At 41.0% G+C, this 27,250-nt stretch overlaps 2 protein-coding genes across 24 annotated transcripts in view; one reads left to right on the top strand and one right to left on the bottom strand.

Moving 5' to 3' along the window:
* Positions 1-6,872, bottom strand: part of FBXO36 (F-box protein 36) — an 88,533-nt gene extending 81,661 nt beyond the window's left edge. Inside the window, exons 1-4 of the mRNA XM_064287387.1 lie at positions 6,844-6,872; positions 3,862-4,440; positions 3,444-3,702; positions 2,597-3,076 (exon numbers count right to left, since the gene is read on the bottom strand). Coding sequence (XP_064143457.1) covers positions 2,597-3,076; positions 3,444-3,702; positions 3,862-4,440; positions 6,844-6,872 — 1,347 coding nt within the window. The remainder of the gene's footprint in view (positions 1-2,596; positions 3,077-3,443; positions 3,703-3,861; positions 4,441-6,843) is intronic.
* Positions 2,635-27,250, top strand: part of TRIP12 (thyroid hormone receptor interactor 12) — a 138,424-nt gene continuing 113,808 nt past the window's right edge. For 19 of the 23 annotated variants that reach the window (XM_064286583.1, XM_064286589.1, XM_064286590.1 and 16 more), the window contains exon 1: positions 3,616-3,748. The gene's annotated coding sequence lies outside the window, so the exon portion shown is untranslated. Of the gene's footprint in view, positions 2,750-3,203; positions 3,249-3,615; positions 3,749-3,931; positions 4,053-7,622; positions 9,637-27,250 lie in introns of those variants that run through there. The other 4 variants (XM_064286586.1, XM_064286587.1, XM_064286584.1 and 1 more) reach the window with 4 other exon arrangements.

The following is a 27,250-nucleotide window of genomic DNA, read 5'->3' on the forward strand; positions in this document are numbered from 1 at the left end:
ATTCACACATAATATTCAAGATTCTTTCCAGCCCTAACACTGTATATGAATCTACTAGTTTTCAGAGAACTAGAATTCAATGTAAGGAAAAGTAGATACTAACTAAAAATAGAGTGAGAATAACTGACTCTTTCATCTAGAAAGCATTGCACTGATTTTTCTAAGCCTAGGGATCATCCTTATACTGATGAGATTCAAGAATTAACCTGTAATGACCCCAAGCTATATTCTGAAAGATCCTTTTTTTGGAAAGAAAAAAAAAAAAATCCATGGCATGGAGTTAATTTGGAATGCCTCTAACCACTGCCCTTGAGTGAATTCTGACTCACAGCGACCCTATAGGACAGAGTACAACTGCCCCACAGGGCTTCTCAGCTGTAATCTTTAAGAAAGCAAACCCCTTCATCCTTCCCCTCCAGAGAGGCTGGTGGGTTCCAATTGCTGACCTGCAGACATTTTGGTTAGCAGCCAAGCGCTCAACAACTGTGCCACCAGAGCGCCTTGGAGTGCCTCTAGAAGCATATGTGTATACATGTATATATCGCTCCTTGGAAACTCTATGGGGAATCGACTTGATGGCACTGGGTTTTACATATATACACACATTTTTTTCTAAAAGTTAATGTATAAGCGAGAGAGCAAAGAAAACATTTATATATAACATTTATATTCTGGACAATGCCAATGAGGCAGGACACTAATGTGAAAGATGTCTGCCCTCAAATTCATGTCAAATGTGCAGTTATCTGGTTTTAAAGCCAATAAAAATATAGTGAAAAGGGGAAAAAAGAAGAAAAAAAGGGGGGGATTTGAGGAAAGAAGAACCCGTGTAAATCTGTGGCATGTTTTGGATAATATACAACTTGTTTGGAATAAAAGCAGAAGGAAAGTGACAGGGAAAAAAAAAAAAAAGCTGCAAGAAACAATTTTAGAACATCACTCCATAAAAAAGTCCATCTTGTGAAACACATTTTAACTCTAATCTTTTAGTACTTGTTTGTGTCAGGCTACCTCTTACTGGATGTTTGGTTTCCTGTTCTAAGACTTAGAAAAATTACCTGGTGGATAGAAAATAGCGTATTCTCAAGACGGTTGACTGAAAAGAGTATTTTTGCCTTGCTATCTTTTACACCAAATTTTACTTTAAAAAGAGAGTGCATTAATCGGATTTGAGATGAACTCTTCCTTGTAGAATTGTAGTGCGTATGTTCAGTGACTTAAAAAAAGAAACTGGACCAGATCTTAAAAATGATTTTATATCTAAGCAATTGACAGAACAGAGCCTGAAATAAAGGAGAGCTTTTGATCTGGAAAGAAAGGAAGGAAGAAGGAAGGAAGGGAGGGAGGGAGAGAGTGGGAGGGGGGAAGGGAAGTAGAGAGGGAGGGAGAGAGGAAGGATATTGGAGAGGAAAAAGGTTCTATAAAATGGAATAGTTAGAGGAAGGCACGTTCCCAAGTTAGACTTGTGGGCAAAGTCTGAAAACACCAAGAACAGAAGCATTCTTGAAGAAACCAAAAAGCCGAGTGTGATCCTATCACTTAATTTACTAAAATGAAAACGTAAACAGGTATTCAACTTGTTGAGGCTTACAACATTAGAGTTAGCACACTTGCAATTTCAGACTCTCAGGAAAAATAAAGTGCTCCAAAGAAAAAATTTAAAGACAAGTTATGGAAAAGGTGGTAAATTAAAAATTAGAATTTTCTACCTTGAGGTGAATGCAAATAAATATAAAATGAAATAGGATTAGAAGATTTACGTTTTCCATCACTCATGTTAGAAAGTGAAAAATTAACATCGTATGTCTTAAATGGAAAACAGTCTAAATTTTCTACAAAATGTACTAACAATATGAATTTCAGTATTCACAAAATCTCTTAATGAAATGTGTAAAAATTAAAAATTTAGCTTTGACAAGCGGATATAACACGGGTAATATTGTGATTTCTTAGATTTACAAAATAAAATATGTATCATTTCTATTTAAAAGGATGATTTTAAAGCTATAAAAAATGCATTTTCTGCCTACTTTAAGGGCCCAACGAAATATTGATGTAATATTCAATATCCACACGAAAACAAATATGTACGAAGTTCGTAATTTCATTCTATAAGAATTAAAAAAAAATACCAGCCTATTAAATAGCAAAATGCATGAATATGTCAGAGACAGGTGTAAGCTCCGTCAGGAATCAGAAACGTGTTCTGAGTGGAGGCCCAGATAGATCGAGAACTCGATCATTTCATGTCCACAATAAATCATTCTAAAAGCCTACCTTCAATAAAAAAAAAAATTTCAATAGCTAGTCATAAAAACAGGCCGATGGTTACTTTACTCCATCGATAACATAATCCTCGGTTTTATTGTGGTGGAGCAGATGTCATTATGGGTGGGGCTGACGCGCAGAGCAGCTGAAACATTTTTGTACCACCCCCCCTCCCCCCGCACATTTTCAATGGGATAGAAGGGGCTCCGAAAAGGTAAGAAGAAAGCTGGCAACCGTTCATTTCTACTAGAAATAAGGAAGTTTTGATGTGGGCGTGGTAGTCGTAAATACTACAAGATCTTAAAAATTCCCCACGTTTCAGTCCTACCCTGGAAAAGAGGTCGTCGCTTTCTCCCCACCCCTGGCGGCTCCTCCTCGGGACACTTGGTTGAGTCTTTCTTTCCCTTCTTCCCACGCTGAAGGGAGGCTGCACGCAAGCGGGGACGCCGGTTTTTCTCTTCGCGCGGAGGGAACTCTGCGGGTAGGAACCTGGGATCGCGGAAAGGGAGCGGGCGGCGAGGAGGGGAGGCAAGAAGCCTCGTTGAGGACGGGTCGGGTTAGAGGAAGGAAGGAGCACGCGGGCCGCCGAGCCAAGGAGGCCGAGGTGACGAGGAAAATCTCCTAGCTCGGAGCTGGGACAGGGCGCTTCCGGCGGGCCAAGCTCGCTCTCGGTCTTGTGGGGCTTGCGTTCCCGATCCCAACCCAAGGGGGCAGGGGGTAAGGAGAGAGGGTGAACCGCTGTTCGCACTTGCCTGGCACCGGGTAACCAATAACTGGTAATAGTCTTTGCTTGGAGCCGGGCCTTGTCCTACAGTTTCGAACAGAGTCTCCGGCAGCCACGACGCCATCTTGGGACGCTACCGCCGTCGCTAAGACAACCAGGAAGGGGCGGGACTTGCTTGGGGTCATGGGGCCAAAGCCCTAGTTGATATCCAACCCCGCTTTTGAGCTCTCGGGAGAGCCGAGGTTCCTAACTTGGGGTAATGGTCCCCTCTTCTAAGGGTCTCAGGGAACCTTGATCCAGGAAATTTCCATCTCGAGGCCCCGGGTGACCCGAAGGGGAATTAGTTCCTGCTACCACGGAGGGGAGGGGGTGACCCCGGCGGAGGGATACCAAAGGAAGCTTCACAACCCCCTTCCTGGTCCCTTGAAGGGATCGGGAGGAGATCAGAGGCCGCTGGGGGAGTCGCGCCGGGCGGTGGGGGAGGGAGGGGCGATATGATGGGCCTCGAGTAGGCAGCAGGGCCTGTCCCGCAGACGCGCCTGTCGGCGAAGGGCAAAGTAGTTCCCGGGAGTGTCGGAGCTGGCGGGGAGGGAGGCGGCGCGGGCGGAGGCGCACGCCGGCCGGTGCTGCGGCTCAGCTGATAATTGAAGGGACCGAGGAGCTGCCGCCGCCGCCGCCGCCGGGGGGGTGGGGGGAGCGAGTGGAAGTTACTGTCGAGCCACGGAGTCCGCAGCGGAGACTTTGGGGCCTAACTAGGTAATTGGGGCGCAGTTCCGAGCGGCAGGGGCCAAGCTGGGGGGAGGGGGCCTGGCTGAGGGGTTGGGGGGGCGGGCGGGGGGGGGGAGCTGGAACAGAAAGTCCCAGGAAGCCCGGTTGTGTCATCGCTGCGATTCGGCCTGCTCCCGGCGGCGGCGGAGCCGCGGAAGGACCGGGCCGGGGGTTGACCGGCGAGGCGCTCGAGGGAGAGCGCCGCCGGAGGGACCCGGGCCGGCGGGAGCGGGGGGTCGCTGGGTGCCCCCACCGGCCCCCCGCAATGAGGAGGGCTCTTCACGGAACCGGGGTAAGGCGTGCGGATTCTTGGGGAGCTCGGCGGGGGTCGGGGGGGCCGGAAGTGGGCTGGGGAGCTTGGAGGGCGTCTAGGAAGAGAGAAAGTGGGGGGCCGGAAGTGCAGGTGGGGGGTGTGAAGACGGCCTGGGTTCCCCGGAAATGGGACGGGGGGCCCGGAAACGGGGAAAGGGGAGGCTCCGGGGCCAGGGACGGCCCGGAAATGGAAACTAGGGAGCAGCTCGAGTGACAACAGTTGTGGGAAGCGAGGGTCAGAGGAGGGAGAGGCCGGAGTGACTTGAGTCCGCAGTAAGGGGTCGCCCGCCGAGGGGGACGGTTGAGGGCGGGTGAGCCCGGAGCCGGGGGCTGCGCGGGGCAGTTTGTTCAGCTGTGGGAAGTTGAGGCTGAGGGAAGATGACAAGAAGGCCGTGAAGGGGCACGAGAGAGGTCGAGAAACTTGGCTGAGTGGAACAGAGCATCTTCCTCAATGAATCAGAAGGGAAATGGGGGGGGGGGCTCCAGAACTTGGGGGAGGTAGGTGGACCAATTGTCACCCCAATCGTGTTTGCATTCAAATCAAAGCGAGTCAGGCGCTTCATTTCTTTCTACGTGGGTTACGTAAAATCTCTTGTAACGTTTGTCTATCCAGCTCACCCCCTTTCGTTCTAGTGCAGAAACAAGTTCGAGGGGAGTTGAAATAACGAAATGTTGTAAAATTCCAAATCCTGTCCTCCATGTCTCTTCGTTTTTTGGACTAAGAGAAAATCTTAATTTGCTAGGGAAGAAATTAAAAAGTTTAAAAACACAGGTGCAAATCGGGGTAAAGAACCCATATATTTGAACTACTGATGGGGAACGGGGAGGAATTGGTTACTCTTGTGTGGTGAGAAAAGAACAGAGAGGACAGCTAAACCTTAAGGACAGGTTTTTTGTTTTTGTTTTGGATAATGCCCCTTGACTGTGCCTGGGGTTGGTTTACGTTCAGCATCGTGTCCGGAGGTGGGTATGGTTTGATTGCTTCGTTAGTTAATTGCAGGGGAGGGACAGTGTGTGTGTGTGTGTACACGTACAGTTAATAGCGCCGTGAACCTGCCTTCCGTGGACATCAGCTGCTCCCCTGCCGTCTCCCTTCTTAGTCAGCCTTCCCCGGTCTTGCCTGGGCTGCCAAATCACCCGATCCCCGGGCTTAACTCTGCTTTGTAGGCCCTGTAGTGATGTGTTTAACTTTCTATTCCTCCCGAGAGTCTTTTTAGATATTTTTGGCATTTCATTTTTTTAAAGACCTCGAAAGTTGAGGCTCAGAATCTCCTCTCTGAAAACAGAATAAGACAAAAATACAGGCTAGAAAGTTGAAAGAGCTATTGAGCAGAGTGAAAAACCGACGCTAGGAACAAAGGTCCTAGTTGTGTTGGGGAAAAAGGCAAGAGGCCTATATGTGAGGCCTGTGTGTGTTTCGCATTTACACCCAGGGGGGAGGGAAGCAGAGTTGACTAGTGGAATTATTATCAGTGGTTGGGCACAATAAATTGTGGAGGGATTTATTGAGACTTGTTTTTATATTTACAGCATGCAAAGAGGTCAGTATTAAGTGTGAGTTTTAGAGTAAACACATTTCCTAATTCTTTTGACACTCCCTATTCTATGTTTAGCCCCAGAAATATTGAACTAATGTGACTTATATATCATTTTTGTGGGATTGTTTGGTTTTTCAAAATTTCATTTCTTTTAAGCTTAAGAGGGCACATTAACTTGGCTGATATTGGTGGGCTTTTTCTGAATGTGTCAATATCCATAAGAATTGAAGAGCTGTAATTAAAAATGTCATTGTTTCCATTCTCTCCCCAGTATTTCTGGAGTTTGGTTTTTAAGTTTGTTCAGCTGACATTTACTATTTAGTGTGAGTCGGTGAACAAGTTTTTTTTTTTTTCTAATTTTGTTTTAGTTTTTCATTTACTTTTTAAAAGTCTTAGGACACTTGTTGGTATTTAGAGTTCTAGAAGGTACTAAACTACTTACGTTTAAAAAAAGAACTAGGTTGCTAGCTAGAGTAAAAATCAGTGCTTTCATCTAGCAAGGTAAATTTGGAGTAATGTTTATTTTTCCATTCTAACCCTTAAGCTTATTGTATTTATCTTATCTAAATAAGGTCTTATGATCCTATTTTAGGACATCATCCTAGCAAAGAAGACATCCCTGGCTGGAACATTCAAACACTGCCAGTGGCTGTGTGACCTTGAACTAGTCACTTAACTGTTTGGTCTCCATTTATTTTACCTGTAGATTGGGAATACATTAATCCCTGTCTCACTCACTGAGTGATGATGAGATCCAGCAAAGACAATGGCAGTGAAAAACTTCATTAGTTTTAGAAAATTAGTTATTTTGAAAGGACATTAAAAAAAAAAAAGCTTCTTGGAAGTGGTGTGTGTTTAGGAGGACATTATCGACGTACGTAAGGTAGGTTGAGCTTAGGGTTATAACATTTTATAATTTGAAACGGCTGCTGCATTGGTAGAGGAAATTGGACCCAATTTTTATCTGATAAATAACAGTTTTTTTGCATGAGCAAGCTAGATATTTCTTTACCACACATCCTACTGAATAAACATGTTAATCTCGTCTAGAGAAACTAAAGGTTTCTTTAATTTTTTTTTTTTGAAAAAAAAAAAAAAACTGTACCTATTCTGGTTTGTGGGTCTTATGAAATTGATTTACTAATGTCTGTAGAGATTACAATTAAGGAACAACCGTTCTTTGACTATCTCTTTCTTTACAGGATCTAGGGAGCTTTTCTTAAAGAGCCACACTTGCGCACAAACCCTTTCCCACAAACCATTTCCGGTAAGCGAGTTGTAGGAAGGGATTTTTTTAAGTAAATGTGATGCAAATTGCCCCATTTATTTTTCCCTGGTCGCTGAGGTAATTTGTTGGAGCCAAAATGAAACAGCAACCTTCTCATTTGCTTTCCATCTTCACTCAAGTTGTTCCTTGCTTCTGCCAGTCTGACATGCAGTTTTCCCTCTTTTAAGTTACCTTAGGTTCACTTGAATTCCTCTCCTCAATTACCTCCAAAAGTAAAACTTCTACTCCAGGATCTTTTCCTTTTATTTCTTGGTCATCTGTCCTGTGTTTTTGAATTATTTCTGCTGAGTTTGTTGACATGTTACTAGATTTTAGGCTTCCTGAGGGCAAAGATGATCTCATATCACTGTGATATGTATGAAGGAGCTCTCAGACCTGATTGAGAAGTAATCCCTGTTTTCCTTCCCACTGCAGACCTTTAAATGTTAGCCTGGCCTTGCTGAATATGCAACCAGTCTTCCTGCTTTGAAGGTCTCATCAGATTGTCCAGGATGGTTCCTGTGGTTTGGTTCAGTGACTGTGGCCTCCTCACATCTCCCCTGACTAATGTGCCAGCACAATGCCTGGATGGATATAAATTGTCAACTGCAAGTTTTAGTATTAAGCCAGTGGATTATTCTATGCCTCTTTTTCCATAGGCCAAGCTGCAGTTAATAGGGCCAAGCCTGAAGAGAGCTCGAGCCAGATAGGGTGGCAGAGTGAGTACATGAGAATGTGGTGGGTGTTACCCAAATATAATTTGTAGATTTTTGTGTAATCATGGTACTTGTAGTTCTTAACCTGTAATGTTAGCTTTACATTTCTGTATTTTATTTTAGTGCCTCTGCCTCGTTTCAACAGCTATGTAACGGACTTCTTGAAGGCATAAACCCCTAGCAATTGTCTTTTTTTTTCCACATAGTCAGCTATTTTACTCTATATATAGTGGGGGCTTGTTTCATTTGCTGTATATGGACCAGTAAGCTGATACCTGGCCAGTCTTCTGATTTTTATTAAAGTAAAATTTAATTTGGCTAATGTTCTGGATTTTTTTCAATGCAGTTCTTTAATTAAATCTAATATAACTTATTGATAGGTTCAGGTAATTGCCAAAAAGAGGTGGTTTTCTAGAGTGAAATAAGACTGTTCTCTCTGAGACTTTCTAGTATTTTTTTTTTGTTTTGGTGATTCTTGTAGTTTCTTTAAACTGGGGGGCCAGAATTAAAAAGGAACTGGTCTACTATTTGGAGCCCTGGTGGTGCAGTGGTTAAGAGCTGTGGCTGCTAACCAAAAGGATGGCAGTTTGAATCCACCAGGTGCTCCTTGGAAACCCTATGGGGCAGTTCTACTCTGTCCTGTAGGGTAGCTATGAGTTGGAATCGACTCGACGGCAAAGGGTTTGGTTTTGGGTTTTATTTAGGCTTACCTGCTTTGTCTTGAGTGTACAGAAGCTGTTGATAATAGTTATTGTGGTTATGCTTGATTTTAAAAAGTCATTCTAGTGGCCTAGAGTGACTAGTGCCTGCTCTTCTTTCTGTAGTGAGTTATAAAGCAGCATGACACTGTTTGAGTGTCTGATTAGAAGGTAAAAGACTTGGGTCCCAGTCCTGGTTGTATCCTTTCTTTCTTTGTGACCTTGGGCAGATAATTTAACCTTAGTGAGTTTCAAATGCCTAATCTGAAAGATGTGGATATTACCACCTAACCTTCAGACTGTAGAGTGAGTTTTTGTTTATATGCTGGGTATTGCATTTAGGAGATTAGGCTGCAGAGAGAACTTGGAGCACAGGGGCCTTCCTCCACTGGTTCATGGAAGTGTTGACCATTGCCTCATTTGTTAACACCGTTCTACCTAGGACGTACCTCTGTTGTATACGCGGGTATCCTACTTGAAAATATTCACATGTAGATTAGTATTACCTAGTAGATTTACGAATTCCTTGAATTCAGGGTTCTTCTTTTTTTTTTTATCCCTAGCATCTAGCACAATGCCTGGCCCATAATAGGAATTCTTTAATTGTGTGTTGAAGGTATAAGTCTTGTGAGAATAAACTAAATATACTGTAAATGAAAGTATTTTGTAATGGTTTAGTGTTGTATTTTACTTCTTTTAGTCGATGTTTTTTGATCATTGTCAATGCCCTGGTGGCACAATGGTTAAGCACTTGGCTGCTAATGGAAGAGTTGTTGGTTTGAACCTACCCAGCAGCTCCGCAGGAGAAAGGCCTGGCCGTGTGCTGCTCTAAAGATTACAGCTTAGAAAAGCTTATAGGGCAGTTCCGCTCTGTCACATGGGGTTGCTATGAATCAAAATTGACTTGACAGCATGTAACAACAACAAGAATGCTAAAATGGTTTGGGAAGTTTTCTTCCTAATCAGTTGATAATATTTAGAGACTGCGAATTACTTTAAATCAAACTTAAAAAAAAAAAAAAGCTAGGGCAAGCTATTTTATATTATTCTTAAACTCTTACTTGCATGTAATAGTTGATCATTTAAATGCCACACTGAGGTTCTAAATATGTTTTGATAAAATGCTAAAGGATTAGCATTTCCAACCAGTTTGTAATAGTGTGCATCATTTTAGTTTATCGTTTCTTTTTAGAAAGGATATTCTCATCTCTACAAATATGGAATTATTACCCATATATGGATTTTGAAGGCTACTTATAATCTGAAGTTCTATCAAGAAGCCTTCAAGACTGAAATTACAGCATTTCAGTGGATATTTTAATCAGCTTGTTGGCAGTCATAACCTGTAAGTTCGACATGAACTTCAAAACTCCATTCATTCCACCCATAGGCAGCATTCTGAATAAGTAGCTGTACCTTGTGCTATCTTCTTAAGGTCTCATTAACTCAATTCGAAGACCTTATAGTGGTAAACATGTGCGATGCGCTGAAAACTCGGAGTGAGTTTTTACACGTAGCCCATGTGAAATTCACTGTCGAATTGTAATTTAAGCTGCTCTGTGTCCTTAGAGAGTGGGTTCATGGAGATCATATGGAGGGCCTCCCCCTTTTTAAATTCTCAGAAATCCAGTCCCTATAGTTGCCTTGTAAATAGAAAATATGTGAAAATGCTTTAACTCCTGCAGTGACCCCAGTATGTGGTAATGCTGTCCTCTTGTCCGTTTTGCACCCTTGGTTGCAGTCCGGTTGAACTGTTTGTTCCTCTCTGAACACATCTTTTCAGCATTCTTGCCCTGGCTTTTACTGTTTTGTCTACCTGGATTGATATCCCTCCCCTGTCTTATGTCTCTACGTGTGCACCCTTAACTGTCTTCCAGTAGCTCCTCTAAGGTTTTTACTCTCCTCTCTCTTTACTGTTCTCTTTCTGTAACATTTTGTTTCAGTTATAGGATTTACATTCTGTTATATAATTAGTTTATGTCTTAACTAGATCTTTGGCTTCTTGAGAGCAGAGGTCTTACTCTTCTATCTGCCCATGCCTGGCACATGCCTCCTAGCAAAATATGTTGTACATGGTAGGTGTCAGTGGTAGAGGATGTTTTGGTGATATGTGCACCTTAAAAGAGCCTCATGCCATTTTCTGAGAAACTATTTATGAAGTAGTATTAGCATCATTTGCCATAATTTACTCTTGACTTGCCTTTTTTAATTTTTCAGGATTCGTTAGCCGAGTGTAGGATCATAGAAAGTTTTTCAGAATTGGGCTTATTAAAATCAGCTATTTAAGGAATTATTAAGGCATTATAGGAATATTTTAGTCACTTGGTTACCCCAAGCTTAGCGTATTGTTCATTAGGAGGTGAAGATTTATTCATCCATACGTATTTATCAACTGCTTACTGTGCGCCACATCACTGTGCTGGGAGGAATACAAAAGGGATTTGAGAGGTAGACCTCGTCTTCAGTTACGTTTCCATTTGCATAAGTGATGGATAACTCATGTCTAACTCAATAGCTGTATTTAATAGTATTTAGTATAGGGAAGTATTTTGTAAATAAATACGTGTTTTCTACAGTTTGAAAACCTGATATGAGAATATAAATTAAGAAACAAATGAAGTAGGGTATGATTTTTGGCTTTACTAAATAAGTTGTTGGAAATACCTTTATTATACAAATATTTCACCTGCAGTTAATGTGTGTGCATTTTTGGTTCCATACAAGCTCTATCCTCTTGGAGACTGTTGAGGAGAAATAAAAGATTTCTAAAATGAGATCCCTTATCTGGAAATGTATTTTATTACATCTAAGTTCAGATTTATGACAATAGAACAAGGAGTTTAACATTTGCGTATTTGTTATTTATTAAGTACAAAATGAGTTTTATGCAGTGAATACTCAAGTTCAGAGAGAGTCAGTCCTGGATTGAAGTTACTGAGGAAGACTTCATGGAGAGAAGGGAACTGAACTGGCCTCTGTTGTTTGGGGTAGGTACAGAAGGACTGGGGAGCTTAATGGTGTGATAGTGGCGTGAATCTAATGGTAAAGTAGAGGGTCCATATTTAAAAAATAACAGCAGTAAGGTTGGATAGGATATTTGGGATGAGATTGTTGAGGTTCTTAAATGGTATATCGAGAATAGATTTAGCGGGCTATGTTGAGTTAGTGTTGATCCCTAAATAGGCAGTGACAACATGAAAGAAATATATGAAAGTATTTGACTTGTAAATTAACCGAAAAGGAAAATAAAAGTGTTTTTAGATCTTTTTATGAAATTGCTTCCCGTTTCTGGACTGCACATAAAGGTTTTTGTGGTAAGTTTTGGGGAGGGTAAAGCAGTAGAGTTAAAAGTTACCCCTTGTTCGGTTTTTCTACTTATTAGCTTAAGATGTTTTTGTTAAATAAGCAGGAGCTGGTTAATTGTCTAAATGACTCCCACTGGTCTTCTGTTCAGTCACAGAATTCTTCCTTTAGTAGAAACTGGCATTCGTTTTGTCTCAGCATATTCAGTTATTGTTTATTCATAAATTTTCTTTTAGTTCAAAATACTTTTTGAGATTTTAATACATGGTTATTAGGAGTTACTCGGTAATTTGTTAGAATTATTTATAGGAGAAACTTGCTTAGCATCTGCTGCTGTGAAGCAATGTTTTGAACAGAAGCGGATTCTGGTATAACCATTTATGTATTTTTTAAAAAATGTAAATATTAACCCCATTTCATCAAATTAAATATTATAATAAAATATTTGCCTAGCACTCTTGTTGATACCATCATTTAAATAGACAATTATTCCTTTTTTTCTTTTATAAAAATTGCACAGCAGGGTTAAAAAATGGGAAATGAGGTCAGATGGTGGCTGTATGAGTCGAAATCAACTCGAGGACAATGAGCTTGGGTAGGGAAAGTAGATAAAAGGGAAAATATTTTAGTCAGGGGTCTGATAGCCATGCTATTTAGCTTTCTGTAGCAGTTTTTATTTTCAGCATATTTAGACTTTTCTGGTTGTAGATAATTTGACTCTTCCTTATGTGGAGATAGAGATGCTAGCTGTTAGTACAAAGTTATACCTTGCGGTATCTATATTATCTGTTTGTGGAGTACGAAAAGGATGTATAGTCAAAATTGGTGGGATTTTGTGGACTTAGGAATGGAAACATTTGTGAAGTCCATGTATTTTACTGCTGTAACAGGCGGGGGGGGAGGAGGGGGCCTATACAGCCACGCAGCTTTATACTCTTTTCCATTATGAAGCACATGTTTCCATTTCTTCTGCCCTCCAAGGAAAGCATCTCAGTCTGAAGAGAAAATTGGAGCTAATCCCTACCCCTCCATCCCAGGTCCAAATGCATTTGTGTCCTTCCCCCAGAAGATGGCAATAATTAGGCTGATTTTCGAGAAGTTTGAGTTGTTCTCAACTTTGTCATCAGGCTTGTTTGCTAACTATTTCTCAACTGTTACTGGGAACCTTAGTATTGGTTTTGGTGTTTTGGCCCCAAAATGCTTTTCTCAGGAAACTAGATGGTCAACTGCCGAAATTCTCTCTCCTTTTCTGCTCTTCACCTTGCCTTTTGTGAAGTTTTGCCCCTCCAGTTGCTGCAGTGAGGCAAGACTTGGTGTGGCTCTGTAAGGTAATCCGCTCCTGCCTCTTCTAACCATCTAGTATTACTTTCCACCTGCCTGTGTATTAGGCCATGCCATTTTTTCCCCAGATATCTTCTCATGCAGACTAAGTACTACTGAAAGGAATTACTGAAAAGATGACGGAACATCAGTTGATGTCTTTGTTGCAGTACCTGCTTTAATTGATACTCAATTTGTGTCTTGAAATAAGCTAAGAAATTGGTAAACTTAGGTTTAGTAGAATAGAATTTCTTTTCTGTGGGATGGGTCTACTGTGTAGCTTTTGTTTACTTACATATTCAATCATATGTGAAAATGCCTTGTTTCTTATTATTAAGAAAGCTAAGCTGATTTATAACTTCATAGCAATGTGTTTTATGGGGCACAGTTAACTTCTGAGAGTTGACTATATTTAGAGAAGCTTAGGATGCCTGCTGAGATTAAATTTTTAATGGGATAGTAAAGGATTTGGGAAGTTGCCAGCTTTCCTAGGAGAGTTTTAAAGTTAGGAATGGCTTCACCTATAATATTTTTAAGGAATGTAATAACACTTCTAACAAAATTTTAGAATTCTTAAACTTTGTTTTCGGGGTGGTATTAGAATCATGGACTCTGTCTGCGTGGTGTTAATGATTAATGTGTCTGGCTGCACCCCAAAGGTTGGAGGCTCAAGTGCACCCAGTGACTCTGCAGGAGAAAAGACCTGACAATCTACAGTTGAGAAAACCCTATGGGCAGTTCTGCTCTGTCACATTGGGTTACTATAAGTTGAAAATTGACTCAGCAGCAGCTAACAACAATGAGAATCATGAAGTCACTGGGGGTGGCAGAAATGCTTAATGCTCCAGGTTGAGTCCACCCAGAGGTGCCTTGGAAGAAAGGCCCAGTAGTCTCCTTCTGAAAAATCAGTCATTGAAATCCCTGTGGAACACAGTTCTTCTCTGCCATACATGGAGTTGCCATGAGTCGGAATTGACAAGCTGGTAACTGGTATTAGAATCATGGAATAAAGGAAGGTATTATCTTGGGTTTGGCCATTGCTACATATGAGGGTAAGTCAAAAAGTATTGCTACTAGGTTCCAGTTCATACATGCATGGGTTTATTACAAACAAAACGTGTTCAAATGTGTCTCTGCGATCAGCAGATGGCTGCGGACAAGTTCTCTCAGTAATACACTTGTCTTAGTCTCATTAGGGTGCCTTCAAAAAAAAAGAGAAAGCTTTGTGCCATGGAAAAAACAACTTTGAGGTCAGGGCTAATACCAGAATTAAAAAAAAAACTCAAGTGGACATCTTCTGAAATCATTGAAGCTTTGCAACAAGTTTACATGAATGCTGCACCACATAAAATAACAGTTTTCAGGTGGATCAAGCCTTTAAAGGGAGATTGGGAAGACATCAAATATAAGTCCAGAGAGGAAAGACCACTTAGAAGGTTATGGTGGCTCTTTTTTTTGGGATTCCAAAGGGATAATCTTGATAGATTCTCTTAAAAGGACACAGAACGGTCACAGGGGCTTATATGAAAAAGTTTTAAGAAAATTGAAAGCTGCGTCAGTGAGGAAAAGGCCAGGAAAATTTGTGCCGAGGAATTTTTTTTTCCATCATGACAGGGTACCTGCTCATTCTCCAAGGGTAGCAAGGGCTGTCCTATGAGAATTTTTTGGGGAAACCTTACCCCATCTACCCTACAGCCCTGATCTTGCCCCTTCAGACTCCTTTTTGTTCCCTAAGCTCAAAGAACATTTAAAAGGAACACGATTTCTGTCCCTCGAGGATGCCAAAACTGCCGTTTTGATGCGGTGTAAATCGAAGAGTGCACAATTCTTCTGGGAGGGGTTAGAGATGGAAACACCGCCTTCAGAAATGTATAGACCTAGATGGAGGATATGGCGAGAAACAATATCTTGGGTTCACATAGCTTCACATTTTGACATTTTTGTTTAGTAAAGGCTTCTATGATTTTGTAGCAATACTTGTTGATTTATCCTCGTATCTTTTAAAGGTGTTACTTGAATTGCATTTAACAATACTTTCAAATTTAGCAATGGCATCTGTGCTTGCAGAGAGGTTAGTTTAGCAACATAGACAGAATTAATGCTTATGAATAATAAGCAATTGGCAGGTATTATTACAAATATTTTTTGTTCACTTATTATTTCAAGCCCTGGGCTAAGATTTGGGGTTATAAAAATATATAAGATGCAAAAGCCCTTGGCCTTGAACCTGTAGTCTCATGGGGAGGTTGGTAAACTTGGAGTAAAAACACTTAACTGAATTCTGAGATATTACTCAGATGGTTCATCAGGTGACCAGCTGTTGAAAATACAACACTTGATAAAAATATTAAGCCGTTTCTTAGAATGGTTGTATTATCTGCATCCGTGTATACTTGCCCACATTGAATTCCATATTTATCTGTTGTGATGTGGCTTTCACTATAAATGTGTGTAATATGGTCTAACAGTGATCTACGTCAAAACAGCGGTGTGGGAAAATAATGGGATAAGAATAATAAGGAAAGACCTCATGAATAATAATAGCGACAGCTAACCTCTATTGAATCTTCCCGCTGGTTCAGTACTTCGCTGGTGGTATTTTACATGGGTTAGTGGGGGGAGGAGTGGTAGTTGGTTAGGTAAACGAGGGATAGCGTTGAACATTCTAAACGAGAAGTGTAATGAGGGGGGTGGATGAGGGCCTGTTTGGGAAGGGGTGAGGATATAATTTCTTAGTGGCAGAGGAGAGTTAATTGTACACTGGGTAAATATGTTCTGTGTTTATTTTAGTGAGTTTTCTGTCCCATATCTTTGCCTAAGGAGGATGTACCATATTTTTTCCTATACTTTGAGTATCGCTGGGGTATGAGTTAGTGGCAAATAAGAGGAGAGTAAGACCTGATTAATATGTGTGTGTATTTCCATGAGCGTTTTATTTGACATTTTTACTATGTAACTTTAGTGGGTTTTCATAATCTTGCTTTTTCATGGTTATATACATGTTTAAGTCAGTGTCGTATAGAAAGAATATGGGCTTTGAAGTCAGACGTATCTATCTGTATTTAAACAAGATGCTCTGTTTTCTAGCGATGTGATCTTAGGCAAGTCACTTAAACTTCTTGTTAGGTGTCGTCGAGTCAGATTCAACTCATAGTGACCCTGTGTACAACCGAAGGAATCGCTGCCCAGTCCTGCTCCATCCTCGAGATTGTTATGCTTGAGCCTGCTGTTGCAGTCACTGTGTCAGTCCATCTCACTGAGCGTCTTCCTCTTTTTCATTGTCCCTCTACCAAGCATGATGTCCTTCTCCAGGCACTGTTTCCTCCTGATAACATGGCCAAAGTATAAGAGATACAGTCTTGCCATCCTTGCTTCTAAGGAGCATTTTGGTTGTATGCCTTCCAAGAAAGATTTGTTCATTCTTTTGGCACCGTGGTATATTCAATATTCTTTGCCCGTACCACAATTCAAAGGTGTCTGTTCTTCTTCATCATCCTTATTCATCGTTCAGCTTTCACATGCGTATGAAGTGATTAAAAACACCTTGGCTTGGGTCAGGTGCACCTTAGTCTTCAAGGTAATATCTTTGTTTTTTAACACTCTCAAGAGGTCTTTTGCAGCAGATTTGCCCAATGCAATGCATCTTTTGACCTCTTGACTTAAGCTTACCCAGCCTTAATTTACTTGTGGATAAGATGGGTTGCTTTTAGGACCTTGCGTGAATAATAGTTACTTGATAAGTGGCAGCTGCTGCTGTTTTTTTATTTAAAAAAAAAAAAAACCAACCCACTGCTGTTGAGTCAATTCCGACTCATAGCGAGTAAAAAAGAAAAAAGTATAGTAATTTTAGGTAGTTTAGAGGAGGTTATATACAGTATCATCCTCCAGAACAGAGGTTGGCAGACTTTTTGTAAAGGGTCAAATAGTAAATGTTTTTGCAGTATAGGCCACAACTACTCAAATCTGCTATTACAGGGCAAAAGCAGCCATTGACTGTGTTCCAGTAACTATTTATAAAGCAAGATGGTGGATCAGATTTGGCCTGTGGGACAAAGTTGGCCAACCTGTGCTCTAGAATATGACATATTAAGCAGAGGAATTTGAAATGCCATCTCTGTGATCTAAAGATAATTTCTTTAAGTGGTAAAGGTGTTTAATGTGGTTAAGAGCAAAGACTGAGATTCAAGTCCTGGCTGTAATACTACTAGCTGTATGACTTTGGGTAAGTCCCTCCCCTCTCCTTTTTTTGCTTCAATTTCCTTATCTGTAAAATGGGAATAATAATAATAGTATTATATTCTAGGATTGTTGTAAAGATTAAATTAGTTAATGTATGTGAAACTCTTAGAACAATGCCTGGTACCAGGTAAGTACTAAATGTGTTTTTTTTTTTGTTGTTGTTAGGTGCCGTCGAGTCGATTCCGACTCATAGTGACCCTATGCACAACAGAATGAAACATGGCCTGGTCCTGCGCCACCCTCACAGTCGTTATGCTTGAGCTCGTTGTTGCAGCTACTGTGTCAATATTTTGTACATTCCAGGTTCCGATTATTAATGGATTTTTGCAGCTGTTTGTTCTCATTTTGAGTTGTGCCACATCAGCAAATGAAGGTCCTGAAAGCTCTACTCCATCCACGTCATTAAGGTTGACTCTACTTTGAGGAGGCAGCTCTTCCCCAGTCATCTTTTGAGTGCCTTCCAACCTGGGGGGGCTCATCTTCCAGGTCTATATCAGACAGTGTTCCACTGCTATTCATAAGGTTTTCACTGGCTAATGCTTTTCAGAAGTAGACTGCTGGGTCCTTCTTCCTAGTCTGTCTTAGCCTCGAAGCTCAGCTGAAACCTGTCCTCCATGGGTGACCCTCCCGGTATCTGAATACCGGTGGCATAGCTTCCAGCATCACAGCAACACACAAGCCCCCACAATACAACAAACTGACAGACACGTGGGGGTTAAATGTGTTAGCAAATGTTAACCATTATTTCTGAGAGGGAGCGTTTTCATTTACCTTTTCTTTATTGACTGTCTACAAAATCAGGCATAAGAAGATGGATTTCCCTTGTATCATCTTAGAATGCCTTTGAATGGTACAGTTTTAGGGTTGAAAGGAGACTTACTGCTCATGTAATCTAGTACCTTCCTGGAGTGTTCATGGATTCAGTGTGAAGACATACTTGAGTTCTGGTTTTCTAGTTGTTTTGACTTTGAGCAAGTTTATGTACAATTAACTTAATGTGTTAATTGTAGAAAATACATACTTCACAGGACTCTCTTGAGTTCAATGAGGAAGTGATGGGATTAGCACCCTGCCTGGGACATAGTTAAGTGATCAAAGAGTAAAATCCAGTGATCAAAGAGTAGTGGTTACTGTATTATAATTTCCTCTCATTTGGATTTTGGATCCTAGAAGGAGTTTTAATAGTGGCTTTTATTCTAAAGGTTCTTTTAGCAGAATGAATTTATTATTCTTAAGATGTTATAATTTGTGTTCAGTAAATTTACTGGACAATTAATACAAAACTTAAAGGCACAAAGGAAAAATACTCCTAACCTGGACTAACACTCATGGCTTTGAAAAGTTTTTTGGGGGGTGTGTTGTCTAAATTTGATCTAGGTTAAAATGTTTTATTACTGCTAATTACAATCTCTTTGGCTGCTTTTAGTTTAACAGTTTCAAATAGTATAAGGAACACCTCATATTCCCTTTACCCAGATTCAGGGTCAGGTTTTTTCATTGAAAGAGGATAAATTAATCAATGGATTTTTTTTTTTTTTTTTAAAGAAGTAGATGTAGTGAAACCTGTTGAAATATCAGTACAATGGACACACTTTTTCGTGGTGGTGTGCTTAAATGTTTTATTCCTGCTTCTTGGTCACCGTTAATGAGCAATAGTTTATTACACCAGAACCAAAAATCCACTGCCATTGAGTAGATTTCCAACTCATAGCAACCCTATAGGACCAAGTAGAATTGCCCTGTAGGGTTTCCAAGGCTGTACTCTTAATAGAAGCAGACGGCCACGCCTTTCTCCCGTGGATCCACTGTTGGTTTTGAGTGCTTACATTAGCAACCAACCGCTTTAACCACTGTACCACCAGGGCTCCTTTTGTTTATTATACTGAGCCATAATGTACTCACTGGCAGTTGGACACTCCTTAATGGTTTGGTTCTTACGTGATTTACTTTGTACAGTGGGTGTGTTCCCCCTCTCCTGTTGAGTTGATGGGCTTGAATATTAGTTAAGATGCAAAAGTGAACTTGGTTAGAATTGCGAATTAAATAAATAGATAAGTTCATAGATAAAGGCTTGAGTCGTTTGGCTTATAACTCTTGTTAAGTGCTGTGGAGTCAGTTCCTCCTCATAGGAACCCTGTGCTTCGGCGCATTGTTCCAGCCAGTGTGTCCATCTATCTCATTAAGGGGCTTCCTCTTTTTCACTGACCCTCTACTTTACCAGGCATGACGTCCTTCTCCAGGGACTGATCCCTCCTGATAACATGTCCAAAGTCTGTGAGACCAAGTCTTGACATCCTTGCTTTTAAGGAGCATTCTGGTTGTACTTCTTCCAAAACAGATTAGTTCATTCTTTTGGCAGTCCATGATACATTCAGTATTCTTCGACAGCACCAGAATTCAAAGGTGTCTGTTCTTCTTCAGTCATTCTTATTCATTATCCAGCTTTCCCATTCATATGAAGCGATCGAAAACACCATGGCTTTGGTCAGGTGCACTGTAGTCCTCAGGGTGACATCTTTGATTTGTAACACTTTAAAGAGGTCTTTCGCATCTTTTGACTTCTTGACTGCTGCTTCCATTGGTGTTGATTGTGGATCACAGTGAAATGAAATGTTTGACAGCTTAATCTTTTCTGTGTTTATTATTTTGCTTATGGGTCCAGTTGTTAGGATTTTTGTTTTCTTTATGTTGAGGTGTAATCCATACTGAAGGCTGTGGTCTTTGATCTTTAGTAAGTGCTTCAAGTCCTCTTAACTTTCAGCAAGTAAGATTGTGTCATCTGTGTAACACAGGTTGTTAATGAGCCTTCCTCCAATCCTGATGCCCCATTATTTATATAGTCCAGCTTCTGGGGCTATTTTCTCGGCATACAGATTGAGTAGGCAGGTATGGTGAAAGGATGGAAACCCTGGTGGTGTACTGGTTAAGTGCTACTGCTGCTAACCGAAAGGCCGGCAGTTCGAGTCCACCAGGCGCTCCTTGGAAACTCTGTGGGGCAGTTCCACGCTGTCCTGTAGGGTCGCTATGAGTCGGAATTGGCTCAATGGCAGTGGGTTTTTGGGTTTGGTGAACGGATACAACCCTGACACTCACCTTTCCTGACTTTAAACCACGCAGCATCCCCTTGTTCTGTTGGAACGACTGACTGTTGATCCATGTATAGGATCCTCATGAGCACAATGAAGTATCCTGGAAATCCCATTCTTCGCAATGTTACCCATAATTTGTTATGATCCACGCAGTTGTATGCCTTTGCATAGTCAATAAAACACAGGTAAACATCTTTCTGATATTCTCTGCTGACTGTTGATCCATGTATAGGATCCTCATGAGCACAATGAAGTATCCTGGAAATCCCATTCTTCGCAATGTTACCCATAATTTGTTATGATCCACGCAGTTGTATGCCTTTGCATAGTCAATAAAACACAGGTAAACATCTTTCTGATATTCTCTGCTTTTAGCCGGGATCCGTAGGACATCAGCAGTGATATCCCTGGTTCCATGTCCTCTTCTGAATCCAGATTGAACTTCTGGCAGTTTTCTGTTGATACACTGCTGCAGCTGCTTTTGGATTATCTTTAGCAAAATTTTACTTGTGTGTGATATTAATAATATTATTTGATAATTCCTGCATTTGGTAGTCACCTTTCTTCGGAATAGGCACAAATATGGATCCCTTCCAGTAGGTTTGCCAGGTTGCTGTCTTCCAAATTTCTTGGCATAGATGACTGAACATTTCCGGCACTGCATCCATTTGTTGAAACTTCTCAATTGGCACTTTGTCAGTTCATGGAGCTTTGTTTTTCATCAGCACCTCCAGTGCAACTTGAACTTCTTCCTTTAGTACCATTGGTTCCTGATCATATGCTGCCTCCTGAAATGGTTGAACGTCAGCTGATCCTTTTTGATATAGTGACCCTTTGTATTCCTTGTAACTGGTAGCTCAAAATATATTATTAAAGCTACATTAGTTCTCAGCGCCTTTCGTATTAGTTGATGGTGTCAGTAAGGCCACTTTTTTTTTAGATGCTGTAAACTTGTTGTTTTTGAAAATAATAGCTAAAATTTGAATACAGAAAAATACAAAAAAAAATTAAGAATCATCCGTGATGTCACAACCTAATGAACATTTTGGTAAAAATTTTCTTCTAGTCATTTTTAATAAAAATGGTTTCATATTATGTTGTTTCTCATAATAGTATGCCATGAGTGTTTTCCTCTTTGTTTTTTAAATTAATGTTGGCTTTTTATCTAATTGATTTAGTCATTATCCCATCCTCTTTCTCTTGTTGGATTTAGGTTACTTCCAGGTGTTTATCATTTTTTTAAATTAACAACGATTAGTAATGTTTCAAGCAACAATTTGTACCTAAATCTTGGAAGCTCACTTTTTAAAGGAGGGCTCTTCCTCTGTTACCCTTTGTATTGACGTGGGAAATGTTCTTACGCATGTGAGGGTTTGTACATGTGCTTGTGGCAGTCCACTGGGAGGTGTTGGAAGGCTCCTGGTGGCTTACACCGTGTCTCACATGGTGTGGACCTTGCCCACCTCTGACAGCATCTCCTACTTGGTTTCTCCTTGCTGACCCTGATGCCTGGAATGCTTATGTAGATCTTACGTGGTTATCTGCCCATGTTCAAGGTCATAGACGTTAAGCCTCAAAGAGGTCTTACTTGATATCTTAGTTATCTAGTGCTGCTATAACAGAAATAACCACATGCAGATGGCTTTAACAAACAAATTTGTCTTCTCACAGTTTAAAAACACTTAGGAGGCTGGAAATCCAAATTCAGAGAGCTGGCTTTAGAGGGGAAACCCTGGTAGTGTAGTGGTTAAGTGCTACAGCTGCTAACCAAAGGGTTGGCAGGTCGAATCAGCCAGGCACTCCTTGGAAACCCTGTGGGGCAGTTCTACTCTGTCCTGTAGGGTTGCTGTGAGCCGGAATCAACTCCACAGCACTGGGTTTGGTTTGGTTTTGGTTTGGCTCTAGGGGAAGTCTCTGTTGTCTTTGGAGGAAAGGCCCTTGTCTCTTCAGCGTCTGCTTCCTGGTTCTTTGGAGACCTCTGTATGTCTTGGCATCTCTTACTGTATCTCTCCTCTGCTTGCTTGTTTAATCCCTTTTGTATCTCAAAACAGATTGAAGATATACTCTACACTAATCCCAGCTCATTAATGTAACGAAGGCAAACCATTCCCAAATGGGATTATAACCACAGGCATAAAAGTTAGGATTTACTACACATTTTTTGGGGGGGACATAATTCAATGTGTAACAGTTGGTTACCCTGTCCATAAAAATTCTTGTATCTGATAGGAACGTTTTCACTTGGTTTATTTTTCCTCCCGTAACGGGGTTCAGCTAAAATGTGGTTCCAGCAGGGACCCAGGCTCTCTGTCTTTATTCTGCCATTCTTAGCCTCTGATTCACATGGTCACAAGATGGCTGTCACGGCTTAGAAGTCATCCTGTTCACATTCAAGGCAGGAAGGAGGAAAAGATGGGGTCTTTTTTTTTTTTTTAATCCAGAAGGTAAAAGTATTCCTACAGGAAGCCTAGCATATCTCCCCATACATCATCCTGGTGAGGACTGTGTCATTCCTCTGCCTCTCCACCCCTCCCTGAAAAAAAAAGAAGGGGGATCCCTGTTAACCAAAAAATCGGCAGTCTGAATCCACCAGCCCCTCCTTGGAAACCCTGTGGGGCAGTTCTACTCAACAGCAGTGAGTTTGGTAATGGCATTTTGTTCAAAGTCAGGATTAGATCATTGGCTTTCATACTGGCTTTTGACTTGCATTTCATGGTAAGAAATCTGCCTCAGTCCACGACAGATTTCACTAACCATAGTTAATAATCATGTGTGCTGCCATTTTCCATTTCATTTAAAAGTCCTAGTTGGTACTGTTTAAGTTGTGGACTACTGCGCACAGTATTTTTAAATGCATAAAATAAATACATAGGATTCAAAAAACCAGATATAGCAAAATATTGAAATCTGGCTCATGAACTTTAAACCCATTGCTGTCGAGTCAGATAAACTAAGCCTGTTGCTGTCTAGTCAATTCTGACTCATAGCAACCCTATAGGGCAGAGTAGAACTGCCGCATGGGGTTACCAAGGAGCAGCTGGTGGATTCGAAATGCCGGCCTTTTGATTAGCAGCCTAGTCCTTTTCTTTCTTTTTTTTTTTTTTTTAGTTGTGCTTTAAGTGAAAGTTTACAAGTCAAGTAGCAGCCGACTTCTTGTAATACGTTTTTTTATTAGCACTTTCAGTAACATGATCTAGCGGCAGTTCAAAGTAGTGATGTGTGTAAATGATATTTTGAGATGTCTGCAGCAGTTGTAATGTGATATAATATCTGTGATTTCTGTTGGTGCAAAGACAGAGGTACTGCCAATGTTGCTGTGGTTTGTTGAGTATTCCAGTAGAAGGCATTGTTACATATCAGTTAGAGGCTAGTGAAATTATTATTTTCCATTCAAGTTCATGAACTCCTGCTTGTGAACCCCTGCTCTAAATTGATTTCAAGGCTCTAATCCTGCAGTTTGAAAAAATACTGGCTTTCGCCCAATCATGACTCATCCCCTAGGGCTAGGGGAGTAGCCCTTTTCCTCTGAGTTGTACCCCTTCTGACACAGGATTCTTTGAGTGGGGAAGAAAGGTGGAATAGAGAACGTTTCACCTTCCCCTAATGCTGTCCCCCCTCTTTTATTCTTTCTCCCCTGACTGCTTAATTTTCATCAGAGCACTTAACAGTATCTAATACTGTTTGTTCCTTGTCTGCCTTTTCCCTAGAATACAGGAATTTTTTGTTTATCCCTATCTGCCAGTGACAAACCTGTGAAGTAGGCTGATTGGTAATGAGTAGTTGAATAAGATCTGGCATGCCCTGTACCAACTAATAAGACTGGACCTTGGTTTCCCCTCACCACCCCCCCCGAAAAACACTAGGTGTAACTGATATAAGTGCTTTCCTTACTATGCATACCACATCTTTCTAGTCTCTAGTAAAGTAGCTACTTCCTCTTCGGCCTTACCCTGATTAGGCAGTCGGTAACTTTTTAAATCTCTGCACTGAAGTGCTGCACAAGTGAGGTGGTTTTTCCCCTCAGTGGGTGGGTGTAAAATGGTTTGTGTTAAAGGAGTAAGCCTTCATGTGCTTGTAGTGTGGGCATCTGCATCTGTCAGATAGTTTGTAAACCAGGAGCCAAAACCCCAAACCAAACCCATTGTCAGTGAGGCCATTCTGACTCATAGTTACCCTGTAAGGCAGAATACAACTGTCCCACAGGGTTTTCAAGGGCGGAAATCGTTAAGGAAGCATACTGCCACATCTTTCTCCTACAGACTGGGTTTGAGCTGCTGACCTCTCAGTTAGCAGCCGTGCTCGTAACCACTGCACCACCAGAGCTCCTTAAGCCAGGAGCAGAGATATTTTTTTCTTTATCTGCATAGAAAAAAAAAAAAAAATTCCCTGTGAAGAACTGTAATCTAATGATATTAATCTAAATCTCCCAGGAGTCAACACCCCCTCCCCTTCATTTTAGTTCAAGGCAATCCTTTTTCCCTTCAAAAAGCATTCTTTTGTAAAATACATTGACTTAAAATTCTAGTAGATCTGATTAATGAAAATGCTGAAAGAGTTGGTTTGGCTGCTGTCATTAATTGGATTTTTGTTTTTAACTTGGTAGTTAACCAAGTTTGATTTTAAAGTTTCCTCACGGCAGTATTTCTGGCTTAAAAGGCCTATCAATGTCTTTTTGCAAAGTTAGAACTCAAGCATCCCTTAATGAATGGGTTTTTTCAGGGCCACATGTTTATCTTAAATATCGAGCCTCAGGTACTCGATTCTTTAACCTAGCTTCACTTCTGTTAAAAGCTTGTGTTACAAGGTAAACTAGTGCTTCCTTTTGGGTCACAAGTTATAATGCTTAAATACAGCCAATGTTAATTGTGGTGTATAAGCGAATCATTTTCTGTTAGTTTCTGTATAAATACTGACCATCAGCTTTTGCTTTTGATTTGATTTCTTATTTTATATTTTTTGTATTTAATGTCAGTGTTGGGGACAAAAAAAAAAGTTGCCGACTTCCTAACAGCTGCCAACTCTATGGAGCCCTGGTGGCGCAGTGATTAAGAGTTCAGGCTGGTATCCAAAAGGCCTGCAGTTGAAATTCAGCAGCTGCTCCTTGGAAACCCTATGGGGCAGTTCTGCTGTACCCTGTAGGGTCACTATGAGTTGGAATCAACTTGACAGTAATGGGTTTTAACCAGGGGTAGAAGAAGAAGTCGTTACCTTATTGAAATAGAGGATAGGAAGATGGGGTGTGAAAGTAAGGAAAGCACGTTACAGGCAGGTTTAGCGACTGCATTATAAAGGCACTCCACTATAATGAGGAGTCTTTTCATTCTTAAAAAACGATTGATTGTTTTTAAAATGACAGTTGATTTCTAGTACCTCCCAGTAACTTTTGGATTATGGGTCTGGTATATCACACTTCACAGTGGTTAAGCACACCATTACTACCCAAAAAGTTGGTGGTTTGAACCCACCCAGTGGCTTTTCAGGAGGCAGGTCTGGCGGTCCTCTCCCTAAATATCACAGCCTTGAAAAGCCCACGGAACAGGTTTACTCTGTGCGTGTGGGGTTCCACTAACTGGAGCCAGCTGAGCAGCAGCTAACAACAGACCACCCTTTATCTGTGGCGTATTTGAAGACTTACAAGCAGCGGATTTAAGGCTTTCCTTCTTATGTAATACTTTTTGAAGGTAGGAAACATCATTAGAGAAAGAGAATTTTTTTTAACAGCTCTTTCATATGATTCACATGCCACAAAGTACAGTCATTTGTACGGTGGTTTTCAATATATTTACAGAGTTGGGTAACTCCGAATATTTAATTTCAGAAAATTTTTATCACTCCAAAAAGAAACCTTATACCCATGGGATCCTATTTGATTTTAGGTTAAGTTTTAGAATTGACAGTTCATTTGTGATGTGCTCCCTTACTGTGAGTTAAAATCTTACTCGTTGTGTCATAGGTACTATTTAAAAAAAAAAAAAACCCAAACCCATTGCCGTTGAGTGGATACCGACTCTTAGCGACCCTATAGGATAGAGTAGAGCTGCCGCATAGAGTTTCCGGGGAGTGCCTGGTGGATTAGAACTGGCGACCCATTGGTTAGCAGCCGTAGCACTTACCCACTTCACCCCCAGGGTCTCTGTATGTGCTGTGACATAGTACAAATGGGACAGTGTAAACCAGGTTTGATTGGTATGAATTTATCTTTTTTTTTTAAAGGTCAGTGTATGAGAAAAGCAGCCTGAGAGTCAATTGTAATCTGATTTTTAGCTTAGATACTTGAACATAGATGGGTTTCCTTTGAGTCTCTCCTTCTGATATGAGTAATACTTGTTCTTGCTATAATCCTGAGGTTGTTAGGATTAAAGAGAGAGGTACATGCCAGAAGTTCTTGTATGTTGGTGTTATGTAGAAGTATTAGAGTATGGCTTAATAGTTTTTGTTTGTCTTTGTTACTGGGAAAATACTGAACCTCCACGAATGAGTCAGGTCTAAAACGACATCCATCTCAATTTGGAGGCACAAAATATAAATTGGGACTTTTAAAAAATTTCAAACATGAATGGGACACTGGGTTAGCTAGAGCAATTGTGATTCCCAACCGATGTATATTTCATGGTATCCTTAGAGATGGAATGGAGACAGCCGGGCCTCAGGAACAGTGGAGACTACCAATTCACATACTCTTACCTGTTACCGGTACTCCGTGTTTGTCTTCTTTGTTGCTCTAAAACCTGCTTCCTGGTGTGGCTCTGGTAAACACAGCTATTATGATGCCAGACTTTACACTTTGCAGTCTAGGTACCCAAGGAGTCTTTGGGAGAAGGACTCTGATTGGCCCATCATAGGCCTTTTGCAGAGTTTTGAACCTTAGTTAACTTGTGAGCAATGTGGCGATGGGGAGTGGTTTGTGGTGTAGAATGTGGTACCTTCCATAGGAACCCATGGGAATGGAGTGGGTAGAGGAAGGCAGTTGAAATGTGGTTTTCTGTTACAAGTACCCACTTGTAGCAT

This window comes from Loxodonta africana, chromosome 6 (genome assembly GCF_030014295.1).
Source record: "Loxodonta africana isolate mLoxAfr1 chromosome 6, mLoxAfr1.hap2, whole genome shotgun sequence".
Lineage (NCBI taxonomy): Eukaryota > Metazoa > Chordata > Mammalia > Proboscidea > Elephantidae > Loxodonta > Loxodonta africana.